Source organism: Atheta coriaria, unplaced genomic scaffold (assembly GCF_025399875.1).
Source record: "Atheta coriaria isolate IRGN ID8LTWV9N9 unplaced genomic scaffold, Caltech_Dcor_3.1 hic_scaffold_8_pilon, whole genome shotgun sequence".
NCBI classification, from domain to species: Eukaryota; Metazoa; Arthropoda; class Insecta; order Coleoptera; family Staphylinidae; genus Dalotia; species Dalotia coriaria.
In genome coordinates this window covers 309,357-322,547 of record NW_027045450.1, presented here as the reverse complement: position 1 = coordinate 322,547, position 13,191 = coordinate 309,357, and the positions used below count along the sequence as shown (strand labels likewise).

Genomic DNA, 13,191 nt, shown 5'->3' with positions numbered 1-13,191 from the left:
AAACAATTTACTAAACAGCTCACTTAAAAATAAGTGGAGGCGCCGGGCAACATGCACCAAAATAAAACGAACGCAAAAGTTAGACACGCGCAAATCTAATAACGACACTTTGTGAGGGGTGCGCAAAAAATAATTCATTCAATCTTTCATCATCAAAATTCATAAGGGGTAATTTAATTATCCGAAGCGTGCGCAGCGACATGTAATACATTTCAACGAGATGCTACTGCAGCACCCCAAAACAAACTTTTAAGGGTTGATTTTTTCCACCTCTCACCCCCTGAAATAATTACTTTAGTGAATTTTATTTTGACAGGTTATTTTGTGGGTTTATTTGAATTGCTTTTGTTTGCCGAGGCGCAAACGTGTTGTGATGAGATGCGCATCGCTTTTTGCATAAAGCCGACGCACGGAGCGCTCGAGAAAATTAAATTTATATCCGTAATGAGAAAATAATGTTATGTTATCGCGCGCGCTGTTCCGCGCACCGCGCGCGTTCCACCGTCGTGAATACCGGCGGCGAATTAATAAACTAAAATGCGAGTTTGCTAATTTGATCTACTCGCACTGCCAGCTAGCACTACCACAATAGAATAGAAATAGACAGAGAGAAAATCCTTTCGCTTTCTCAAGTGTATATTATTGTCCTTTGGTTGTTCTAGTTCTAGTCCTTCAAAGGATACGACGTGATATTGTGGTGTTTGTGGTCTGCTGGTTTCAAATGTTCATCCCTGCGTATCTATCCGAGACTTTAATGTATCATAACGTTAATTAAAACCATTAAAACCTTTTGTTGCTGAATGTTTTAAATTTAAACACTCTGTATGTTGATTTCAACAAGATTTCAAAATAGATCTCAGCTGCTTTTGAGAATTGCGAACAAGTTGAAGCCACCTCTAGATGGAAACCTAGTACGAAGTAAATCCTGAGCTTTCTACTGCACTCCGCCGGTCACTGAGTGAGTGAGTCGAGTTGAGCGAAAGCATCAAATTGTAATCGGAATCCATGGGGACGCAAGACTCGCCGGAAAATTGAAATCGGGAAACGACGTCCAGCAATCCACTGCGCATTTTGCGCTTGATGGAATCAACTCACGAATGATTTTCAATCTCGAAATGTCAAAACATTAGTTTACATACATAAATAATGCTTTTTTTATTTTTTCAGATAATGTGAAATGTAGTTCACCTCCAAGTCGTCCGTAGGTGGTTGTCGCAAACCTACCTCGACTGCAATGGCGCAGTTTGCAAAAACAGCGGCCGAAATCTATCTGGTCGTCGGTGTGCTGGTGACATCTCTGCTGGCAGGTAATAACATATTTTATTTTTCGAATTTCTGCTCGCAAATGTTTGATGCTAAGACAAAATAGGGCCTAAAGAGTTTGGGTCCTTGCAAAGTTTCGAATCGTAAGCCGATTACAACTCGTTGCTCTTTGGGTCAAAACAAGCGCAGCAGGGCAAAGCAAGCAGTTCCTTAAGTTGTGGTCGGTCAACCGTGGAAAATGATCGCTCCGGCCGGAATAATCAGCTCAATTGTGGTGGCTGCACCTGGCATAAGCGCATTTACTCTCACAAACCCAATAAAATACTTTGAAATTATTTCAAATTTGAGAAGAAAAAATATTACGTCTTCTATTTATAGATTTTTTGTCATCCTTGGCTAGACTGCTGTTCTATTTTTCGTGTGTAAAGCGTTTTTTGGTAATTTGGCTTTTTGGATGTCCACGTCACCGTCATGGATGTCCGGTGCACAAGAGCAATTCGGATGATCGCGTTTTTGTTGATGTACACATCGGGTCAGTGCTGGGTTTGCGCAGGGGGTGGGATCAACAGCGACTGCCACTCACTCGGCCGCCTAATGTCGTAAAAACGAAATTGCGGCCTGGGTATCGAAAAACATAAAATTGTTTGCTCCCGCTGATAGACTGGGTTGGTGATGCTGGCACGCGTGTTGGAAATTCCGAATTTAGCTCGCGCGCCCACCTCCTACGCCCTATCACAAAAGCGTGCCATATTGAGCTGATGTGGTTGATTTGAGCTGACGCCGACAAAACGCCGAATTGCGCGGTGGAGAAACATCCACTGCACCGAATTTTATACGTTTTGGTATTGAACTTGCCTTAATAACCTAAAGCGTTAAAACTTAATACTAAAACGGTCAAGATATAACTTCAAAATTGAAAAATTCTTAATTTACTTATTTTCAATTTCTTTTCTTGTCACACTAACACCATAACAATATAAAATACATCGTTTTACACTCAAACACTTTCTGGAATACAAATAAAAGCACTTGTCTAAATTGATCGACCATTTACTGCAAATATTTTATATGAGCATCGATGAGGTCTGTTGGAGAGCTTTGAAGAGCTTTGACGCTACCTGCTGCGGAATGGTCACACAAACATCGAGTTGAGCGATCGGCGCATTTTATTTCACGCCGTAAATTTTGATTATTTGCGATTATTCGGTCTGCGAAATTGGCGCTTGCGTTTACGGCGAGCCGCCCCCCTCGAACGTTACGATCCGCGCTGTTCGGACTTATTGCCAAAAAAGTGAAGCATAAAATGGCAATTGGCCAACATTTGATCGCCGCGATGTCATAATATTACACAGAATTTTCACGTTTCCAATGTTATTACAACGTTCAGCAAAACGTGAAACGATAAAAAGCTTACATTAAAAATTCGGTAAGAAATTATTAATTTTTTCATATTTCAAGAGCAAGAATGAAAATCGTAAAAATTTTATAATTCACTTATGTAATTTTTTATTGCTAAAGTTAATGACGTAATAATAAAATTTAAATTATAAATTTCATCATGATAAAAATATAATTTAATTTTTTTTGGCTGTAATATACATGCAATCCAAAAAATGACAGTTGATAATCATAAAAAAGTTAATCGTGAAAAATGGCGTCGCGACTATTAACTTATACGCATCGTCAGAGCTTAACATTAAAAAAACAGCGCAATTCGTTCCTTTTCATCGGTTTTCATGGTTGAGGTGCACGGCAGTTTAAAAAACCACGTAGCAGGAATAATTTGGTTAATTGGAAAGGTCCGTCTACATGCTCGAATAAAAAATCTGGTCTTCCTTAAATTGCTCATAAATCACCAACTAAAAATCTATTTAATGTATATTTTCACATATTAATTATAAAATTCTTTGAACTTTAGTTGTAAATATAAAATATACCTGTTTTAATATTAAATAAATATTTTCGTAGGAAAATATTTTATTTTTTCATATTCATGCGGTTGGAATTCGCAATTTTATTTATTTAAATCGTTTGGTCTTGGGACCATGTCTGAGACTGTTTTGCATTCGTTTCAATTTGAGAGAAAAATTCGAGTAAAACAAGAGAAACGCCAGGTTTTTCACTGTTTGCAATTGTTCAGGACAAAAAAACGGTTTTAAGAAGCTTGAGTTTGCTTGTGTTTTGTGGCTTCAGTACGAAACAAATAAATAAATAAATAGCAGAGACGCAAACATTGTGAGTGGCTTTAAAAATGCACGAAAATGCATTAACTGTGGTAGTAAAGTACTTCAAACACGTTTAAATCTAATTGTTTGCAGGGATTTCCTCTCAAACATTTAGAAATATATTCTATGCGTTTGATTTTTTGATATCGCAAAATGTTTTGCTTTGACCTCCGCAGCAAAGATCTTTTTTTATTTTCGATGCGAGGGTTGCTCGGGGTTTCGGAAAGATAGAAAAGCGCGCGCTGTGGTAGTTTGAACGCGTATGCAGAGAAGGCAGCAAGTCGGAAACGCTTGATAATCTCGTCTGCCCGCGACGTCACTGAATACAAATCGACAAAGGCGAGCGCGCGTCCTCCTCGCGGATGGTGGAGGCGCGAGGCGCGGCGCAAAAACGTTTGATGGTTTTTAGTGCTTCGGGGCGCGCAAAACGGTCGAGCACGTCGCGCCGCTTTTCTTTCGCGCATATTTTTTGATGAAAAGTCCTCTTTTGTGACATTCGGAGCGGGAAACAAATTAAGCTGTGTATTGTTGTAACTCCTACAGAATTTTTCTGCGTTGCGTTTAGCTTTGCAAACAGCAATTCAAATGTCATTTTAAAAAATTAATAATGCACAGAGTATTAAATGCAAACTGAAATTACTTTTTTTACAAGTATAAAGTTATAAAAGTTTTCTGTATAGTATAAAATGTAAATTTTTGTTAAAGTCTCGCATTAATTAAGTCAAAAACTAGGTAAAACAAACTACGCTTTTTATAGATATTTTTCTACTAATAGGCTATTCGAGCAAGTTGTAATATTGGCTGAATTACCGAACGCGCACGCCGAAAAGGACATAAAAGCAAATAAGATAACCGAATAGCGCGAATATGGCCGCAGGAATATGAATATAAAACTCGCGCATTAAAAAATAAGAGCAGAGGTAATGGCGGCACGCAGAAAGATGCGCAACAATCGTAAAAGTAAATTTTACACTCACTGCGCGCATTTTTTCTGCTCTTGTTCAAACTCACTACAAAATTGTGGCCAAACAACAAACAGAAAACATTAAAACATTGTTTACAGTCGAGAACGCACTCGAAACAATGCAAACCTTTCGCAAATGTTGAAAAATTTATATACAAGTGTTACAAATGACAAAACAATAAAAAAACTTTTTGAAAAGCTCAAAATTTTTAACGAACCAACCAGAATTCAGTTCGTGATGTGTTCATATTTTTATGTAGGTCTGCGTTGTGCAAACCTCTCCTCGAAGCTTTACTTCAGGATCGAAGCCGAGCAGATTGTGCATTCAATGAATTTCAATGGAAAACGCGCGCTTGACTTGGAACTTTCCTATCTGTGCGGTGCATTCAGTGTGGGTTTCGAGAAAAAGTACGAAAGCGGAAGCGTGGCGAAAAACACGTCGGTGCTAAACAAAAACACAATGATATTGTGGCTGATTCAAAACTTGCATCCATACACACATCAAAAAGTTTGCAAACTATTCTCACAAATGAGTTTTTGCAAAAAATCAATATAAAATAAGCGATAAAAAAATTTATTTGCTTTTACACACCTAAATTTACAATAAAATGCATTGTACACTTTTACCGAGGCGCAAAATAGAAAAACCTGTTCGTAAACATATTGAAATGAACGATTTTTTTTATTCAACTCGCGATGCTTCGAGTTTTTAACGTCCTTTTGCGCATTTCCGAAGGTTTTGTGCTTTTCATGTCCGCGGAAATTGGCTTTCGCTGCCAGCCGTAGTCAGACATCGCATTCAGCGGTCCTGCAAGAACGCCGTCGGTGCGCTACTTTTTTTTTCATCCCACCGCGCGATGAGATGGTGGAGGAACCGGTCGACAATGAAATGGAAACATCCCAATTTTGCAACGAATGAGTGCCGAATGAATTTTAAGCATGCCGCGCGCACAATGCCATTGACAATCGCAAAGAACGAACAGCGCTCGCAGGAATGAGAAACGGTTTAACGAGGTGGCGTACAATTTTACGATTCCAGCCCACAGAAAAAAATAAGCATTCGTCAATTCCACCTTTTAAATTACACGTATTTCATGCATACCAAACGGAAACGTTATTTCTTGCATAACAGGAGAGTTTAAATCCGTTCATTTTCTTGAGTATTTTAACATTTTATTCACTTTTATTCAGGTTTTTCGTTTTATGCCAGAGCTAAAAGCAGAGCTTTTGTTGGGCAAAATAATAAATAACAGCGTGGTGACTACGAATGTGTGCTGTCGGCTAGAAATATTCTTAGAATCAATCAATCAATCAATCAGAAATTTCGGATTCTTATTCACGTGGGCGGAGGGGCAGTGGTGGAGGCGCCGGGATAAGCGCACAACACATCACACAAAGCATAATGATATGCGTCCTGGCGTTTGTGCATTCATTCATGGATCATCATTAATATTATGATTTCGGTTTTTTTTTTCAGGACAACGCAAAATTGTTTCCAAAAAACGAAAAAAACGACGTAAAAACAAAAAAGAAACAATATGAAAAAAAATTACCTAGTAGTTTATAGTCAACAAAAATTAAAAATATGATCGCTATCCATTAATAATTTTCCTCAATTTTCTGCAATTCACAATTTCATGTTGGTTTTTTGCGCGATACATTCGAGTCGTTTATTAATCACACGTAACAACAATTGACGTAATCATTATTAGTTGTTTCGCAATGCACATCCATATATCACGCGCGGTGCAGTTCTGCCGCCGCCGCCGCAACAATTCACATCCGGAATAATTTCGCCGCCAGCAGACCAAGAGAGAGCGCGGCTCGCGCCCGGCGCCGCCACCATCGATCAATATAATTTGATTTCGAAAATGCACACACGCATTAAAGCGCGCCCTGCGCTTCGTTCGCGCGGGTATCGCGAGCTCCTAATGCACAACATGAATATGCAATTTATACGTTGGCGGCAAGATGAAAATCCCAACGCAAACACATTTTCAGCGGATAGATATAAATATGATAATCATGACAATGCATATTATTTTTCAGCGGATCATTATTACAAAAAGCCAAAATATATTGCATTAAAACCAAAACAAAATAAATAAATGTATTCTACATTATTGTAAAACGTAAAATTATTATTATATACTTTTAGGCATTTTATATGATATAATAGTGTTTATATCATGTTCATGCACTCAGTTGTCGCATTCATTGCCGTTTTAGTAGCAACCTAAAACGCGGCTTCAGTTTCATCTTCAGAAGGAACATGAGGCAATAAAGCTCGTCTCAGGTGCGCGCGTTTACGCCAAAAGCCTTAAAGCTGCAGGTGCAATACTGTAATTACATTAAGAACGGGAAACAGCCGTAAAAGTGAAAACCGTGTTTCTTGTTTCGTACTCGATCTAAAAAGATAGCAATGCTTAGGCAGCGCGCACGCTCCGAGAAAATAAAGAAATAGTAAAAAAAGAAAATAAGACAATTACGGAAAATGAGAGAGAATGCGTTCTATGGGGTAATTCGGCAAATTAATGTACTGAACACAAACGTACGACTAACGTCTAGCGCTTAATTTATTGTAATCGCAACGCAACATCTGCTTAATTAATTGAAACTATACCAACATGATTAAATACCATAAAATTATTATTTATAACATTGTAATGGCAATCAAATCTACAAATAAAAAATCATACATTTTTTAAGAAACAATTTTCCACAAAATTTGAGAAAATAGTCAACTTTGGCAGTTATTTTGGGGTAGTTTAAAAAGGTTCATGGAGTGATAGAAATATGAATACTATGAAGAATCTTTCTAGCTATTTTGAACTGTTATGTAATTAAAAATTCCATGTCTAACATAGGAGATACAAGGTGTTTTCCAAAACAATTTTTTGAAATTTAATAAAAATTACCATTTTTGGTTAGTACTTTAAAATACATTAAAGTAATCTCCAATTAAAATTAAAAACGTATGTTATAAAAGCAACTCTTGTACTTAATTGCACTAAAAGGAAATTTAAAATATCTTAATTTTTACATAGGATACCGATAGCGTTGCCAACACCAATTTTGAGATATTTTAAATTTGACAATTTTAATACAGCTTATACGCTGCGTAGTTATGGCCTCAAAACATGCGTAATAAATAAGTAAGTAATGTTTGTCGAGCTGCCTGCGTTTATACCCGTTGTCAGTTGTCTTGTTAGAGGTTAGAACTGAGTTTTCAAATCATGTTTGTTTGGTATTGTTGTTGCCAACCACACAGCGTCGGAATGTAATATAACGATAATACGCATATGCCTATTTTGGCATTTTCAGGCGGGCGAAAGCTTTCGCAAAGCTACATGGTTCCGAGTAAAGATACACCAGACTCAAATATCAATTAGTTGCGTGTAAATAATGCTGTCGGAATTCGTTTGGCGCGTACATACACCACATGGGGTCGGCGAGTTAGATTACTTAAATATAATTAATAAAAATACAGGGTGACTCAACTCCAATCACTAAAACATCAAAATCTGTTACATAAAACTATATTTTTTATTAGATAAATTTATATAGGATTAATTATTCTGGTATAATAAATAAAAAATTAATAAAATTTTAAATGTAACCAAAATAAAAAAAATTGTGCTTTTAACTAAAATTTATTATTAAAATTAGCTTTGCGCTCCAAAAATAGTTTATATTTACTATATTCAGATAGGAGTCGGTTTTCTACGGCGTGAAACGAAACAAACTAAGCGCATTATATTCCATTACCGAGCATTACCAGGCATATTGTGCGTTTATTATGTTAGTGGCCATTTTCCTTCCTACCCTCTAGGCATCACTGGCCGATACTAGCCACTATCATCCACACGATATTCCGACCCTTCAGCCGGACGCAACTTTCTATTCAATTGTATTTTGAACCCCGAAACCAGTATTTCATTCAAGAAAATGCTGCGCAAGCAAAACTCACTCTTGTTATATATTGATAGACATATCTCAATTGATGGCGCATCAGATACGCATCCATTGTGTAATCAAAACCAGCTATTGTAAATTTGCGCTTTACAGAAAACTCAAAAAGGTATTTTTTTTAAGAATATCGATTTACACGCAGTGATGCATGCAATATATTTCTACTGAAACTGTTAACAAGGAAGTAAAATCAAGTAATTTTCAAAAACTAGTACAAAAGAGTTAGAAATGCATTGATGGGCGTTAATTATACACAAACGCAACCTAATTTGCTGTTATCTTGATGCAAGTCAGAAACTTTTGTATTTTACATACTTAAATAAATAGCCGACAATTCATTTGCACTGATTTTTAGAGTACCCAAGCACAAATTGTGTTTTCTGTGATTTACGATTGTTATATACTAATGTCACTAATGTTACTAATGCCTGTAATGCATGTAATGCCACAATTGTTTCTTTGGCTAATGAATTCATCAACATGCAATGAGGGCGTTTTCGTTTCGTCGTGTTTTGCTTCGGATGTTTGTCGTGTGTTTCAATCGCAATCAATATCAGCTACGCGGTTGAAGGTGATCGAAATCGAACAACAAACGTTAATGCCCATCATCAATGAGTATTTACGTTCAACGTGACGTTTATAAATGTTTATCATGGTATCTAAAAACATTGATGAATGGGTGTAAATATTTTATGGATTAATCATGTTTGTTGGTCAAGTTATTTTTCTTCCAAGGAAAAAAATTATTTACTCTTTGACCTATAAACCAGAAAAATAAAATTTAACAATATTTTGTTTTAAAATTTAATACTGACCTAACCGTGGTTAAGTTTTGATATAAAATTTTGTTGAAAAGAAAAATATTAAATGTCAAAACTTAAAAATCCCATTGTATCGCCACAATGTTGATTAAAACTATTCCCAGCTAGAAACCTAAAATAAAAGTTGAATATTTATATAAAAGTTGAATTTGTTGTGTGTTGGTGAAGACTTTTAAGCTCTCCAGCCAACAGCAGTGCATTTTCTCTAGTTCCCACGAAATTCTCCGCGATGGCGAAAAGAAACACAGAGAGCTTTTCAATGTACTTTTTGTGTTTAACGCGCGCTGGCGTTCATATTGTGCTTTTCGCATAGTCTCGCGCACAGCCGCCTCCAAGTCTTTGCAGCGCATTAACGCTGACGGGTTTCTTTCCAGCTTTCCACTGAACAACCCCAACAGCACATTCGGCGGTTTTCCACGATATGGACGAGTGTTTAATGACTTAACAACAAACAAACCCACAGATAAATATTTAAACACACAAAATACAATAAATTTTAGTCTTTAGTGAATTAAAAATGTAAAATATTTAAGTTTATTAATTTTTATTGATTTTCAGTAATTGCTAATTGCAGAAACATGTTCAAAGCATTCGTGATGAATTAAGAGCCCAAGTATTGAACCGAAGTTTTCAGTTCTGCTCCAGTGGCGTGTTGAGTTTTCTTTTTTATTACTTTTTTGGTATTTTCGCTTCTTCCGCCGGGTGAAAACGCCCAAACGTCGACGCATTTTATTTTCCTTGTAGATTTTCTCGATCCGAGTGCCGATTCGCGTACAGCTCCACATCTCTGACAACTCCGCACGCGAAGAGAACTAACTGTTTTCTTTCAATTTTCAATTTTCTGCCGGAAAGCAAATAAAACGCGTTTTTTCAAAAAACATCCAGCGGATATCAATACGAACGATATCATTCGATTCATAACATCATAAAAAAACGTCGGAAATTAAAACATCATCATATTTCAACCCCTAAAGTGTTGTGAAAATATTGTGTCACAATTTACACTTTCTACTTGAAATCGAAACAAAAACATTGCGTTACAAGTTGAGTGAGGGTGAGAGATGGTGCTGAAATGCAGTTTGCAGTGACACACTTTGCGAGAATGGATGAGGGTAAACACGCAAACACGCAAACACTGCCGGCATATATTTTCATTGTGGGAGTGAGAACAGGGTGTCAAATAGGGTGGAAAATATTCAATATCGCGATGCAACGTATATTTGCATTTTTATTGATGATTGATTGATTGATTGATGAATTTATCACCAAAAAATGAAAAAAATAAAAAATAATTTCGTGTGACTGATTAAATTTTATTTTTTCATAAATTCAATGTTTCAGATGTTAATCTTCATATTTAACTAAGCGTCGCAGCGCGCCCAGAACGCTATGAAATAATAACGAGTTTAGCTTCACTTTTCGCTTCTCACTTCTCACTTCTCAGTTTTCCACCGCTCAACATAAACCTATTTTGTGGCTTGAACTTTGGCGCGTTCAAGAGTTCTCTACTCGTAAGTTCCATGTGCCAACCAAGAGGGTATTGTGTATCACACAGCTGTTAGCGAACGCTAAAGGTTTGCGTGTGGTCGAATTTATTTAAAAATTAATTAGCAGCAAGATCGGGAGCAGCAAGGGGCAAACTTTTCTCCGGTGGGAAATCTTTGTTTAAATACAATCAATAAGGAACGAGCGAGTACAAAGTGTAAAGAGGAAAGCAAATAAGTCACGACTCGCAGGACTCATAAAACTAAAATAAGTTTTGCAAAAAATTACGCCAAAAGACTTAAAAACTTTAAGCTTCCGAGGACTAAAATTAATTACTTTACTTTTGATGTTGTAAATGTTTTTCAATTTCATTTTACAACTTTATTTTCATTTTTTTTTTGATTTTTTACGATTTAAATTAAGTTTTAAACATTTTAATTTCGAAAAAAATAATTAATATGCCGCACTAATATATGATGTGCGTGCTTAATGTGATTTTGAAAGCACGCAAAGTTTATTTAGTAGTTAGGTAGTTGAATACACTTGTTGATTCGAATTCGATGCGGCACGAAATTTCCATTCGCCGCGCTTGGTCGTAAAAAACGCAACCGCCTGACGCAACTCGCTCGCCATTTTTATCGACTAATTAATTATTTAATCAATCAACACACTCCACTACGCGCACACAGTATGAGATTAACGTACACTCCATAAAACACGAACAAATCGCATTTAAGCCTTGCAAAGTAATTTTATGCAACGTAATGGAAAATTATTTATTCAATGCATAATTATTTTGGTAATTATGAGCAGGATAATCACTGAAAATTATAGTAATCAATAAAAAGTAGATTATAATTAATTTTTGAACGATTTGAGGTTATGTTGTGAGCAATATCAAAACTTTAGAGTTGATCGGAATCCAAACAAATTTCAAACTAATTTTCGAAGCTAATAGACGTAACTTTCACTTTTCGAGACAAGTTTCAATCACTTTCCCTTTGACTTTTGGTTGTCTTCGCAGATTGAATTCGAAAGTCTTGGGACTGAAAGTCCTAAGTCAATTTGTCCGCAAGTCACACACCAATACACACAATCTTTTACGAAACCAAATTAAAAGAATTTTGTTTGTTAAGGAATATAATTATTGGTTATCCAGTGTAGATCCTAAGTAAATTTATTTTCTTCCTCAAAGCCTAACAAACATTTATCGCTTAAAGTTAAAGCACACTAATTACAAAATTTTCTAAAATTAAATCATCAATCACCTAAAAATTAAAATCAAATTATTCTAAAATTTTCTCATGTCCAAGGATAACGACTAGTATAATATTAAAACCATTTTGCTTTGAGTCCAGTTTCCTTGTTGCAAAAGGGTTGAGCGATCGAATACCCCTAACACACGCTGCGCTCAGAAAGTTATATTTGTTTTATCGGGTATGCCGGCGGCGGTGAAGGCGGCTGGGTCCCGCAGGCGCGCCGCGTTGATATCTACACCTCGCCATTATATCATTTAATTAAGTTTTACGTGGCACTACCGGGGACAAGGCGCGGCGTCGAACGATGAAGAGTGACGGCGCAACTGAAGGTGGGGGCGGCAAGTTGCTTCTTGCATCAGGCGTGTTATGAAACGACGAGACAGCCGGTGAGTCATGAGCCGCCCATCAGCATTAAGCGTCACCTGCCTTCGGTCTTACAAGGATAACGGAGAAATTTCTCTTCGGCAAAAATATTACTACCGTACATCAAGACATCCAACATCAAATATTTACATAACTTTAAAGTTAAAATTTTATTTAATAAATTACAATTTTTATTAAATTATTTTTTGTTGCGTCGTCACCAAAATTGTTTAAAATTTATGAATTTTTTCTTCATCTGTATAGAGATAAAAGGATTCCATCATAATTACATTTCTTTAATTAAGTTATTTACATATTTGCTCGCGAAACAATTTTCTCGAAAGTGTTCCCGTCGGTACGCATTACATTCTCGTAGCACTTTGCGCTGGAGGAAAGCAGAGTCGTTAAGTTTTCCCTATTTATTAGCCAGCGCGAAAAAAATCCAATTAACAAGGGCGTGCGAGCGATGCGCGCAAAATTATGAACGCAGATTAAGTGCTCTCTGCGCGCAAATGGCTCGCGCTCCTTAACAGGCGGCAACTCTTAACTCTTCGCTTCTTTCCGCAACAACAACAACACCACATTTCTTTCGCATCCCACGCTGGCATTCTTTTCTGTTGCGCCGTTAATGCCGTGCGTTTTTTGCGACCTGGTTATTTATCGTTTGCATCGTGCATTATTGTGCCCTCCGCGTGAATTACTCTACTTTCAGCGTTGAGAATGTGCGAGTGTATTAGTGTGGAAGCGCGTATCGTAATCGGATAATTCGGTGCGGCCATTCCGCGTGATTTCTCTACTGGGACACATCTTAGTAAGCTCCGGCGCGGCGAATAAATCTA

At 36.8% G+C, this 13,191-nt stretch overlaps 1 protein-coding gene across 1 annotated transcript in view; it reads left to right on the top strand.

The window, feature by feature from the left end:
- Nucleotides 1-13,191, top strand: part of LOC135797359 (limbic system-associated membrane protein-like) — a 66,354-nt gene that overhangs the window by 29,427 nt on the left and 23,736 nt on the right. Inside the window, exon 2 of the mRNA XM_065309662.1 lies at nucleotides 1,168-1,307. Within this exon, the coding sequence (XP_065165734.1) occupies nucleotides 1,235-1,307 (73 nt within the window). The 5' untranslated portion in view covers nucleotides 1,168-1,234. The remainder of the gene's footprint in view (nucleotides 1-1,167; nucleotides 1,308-13,191) is intronic.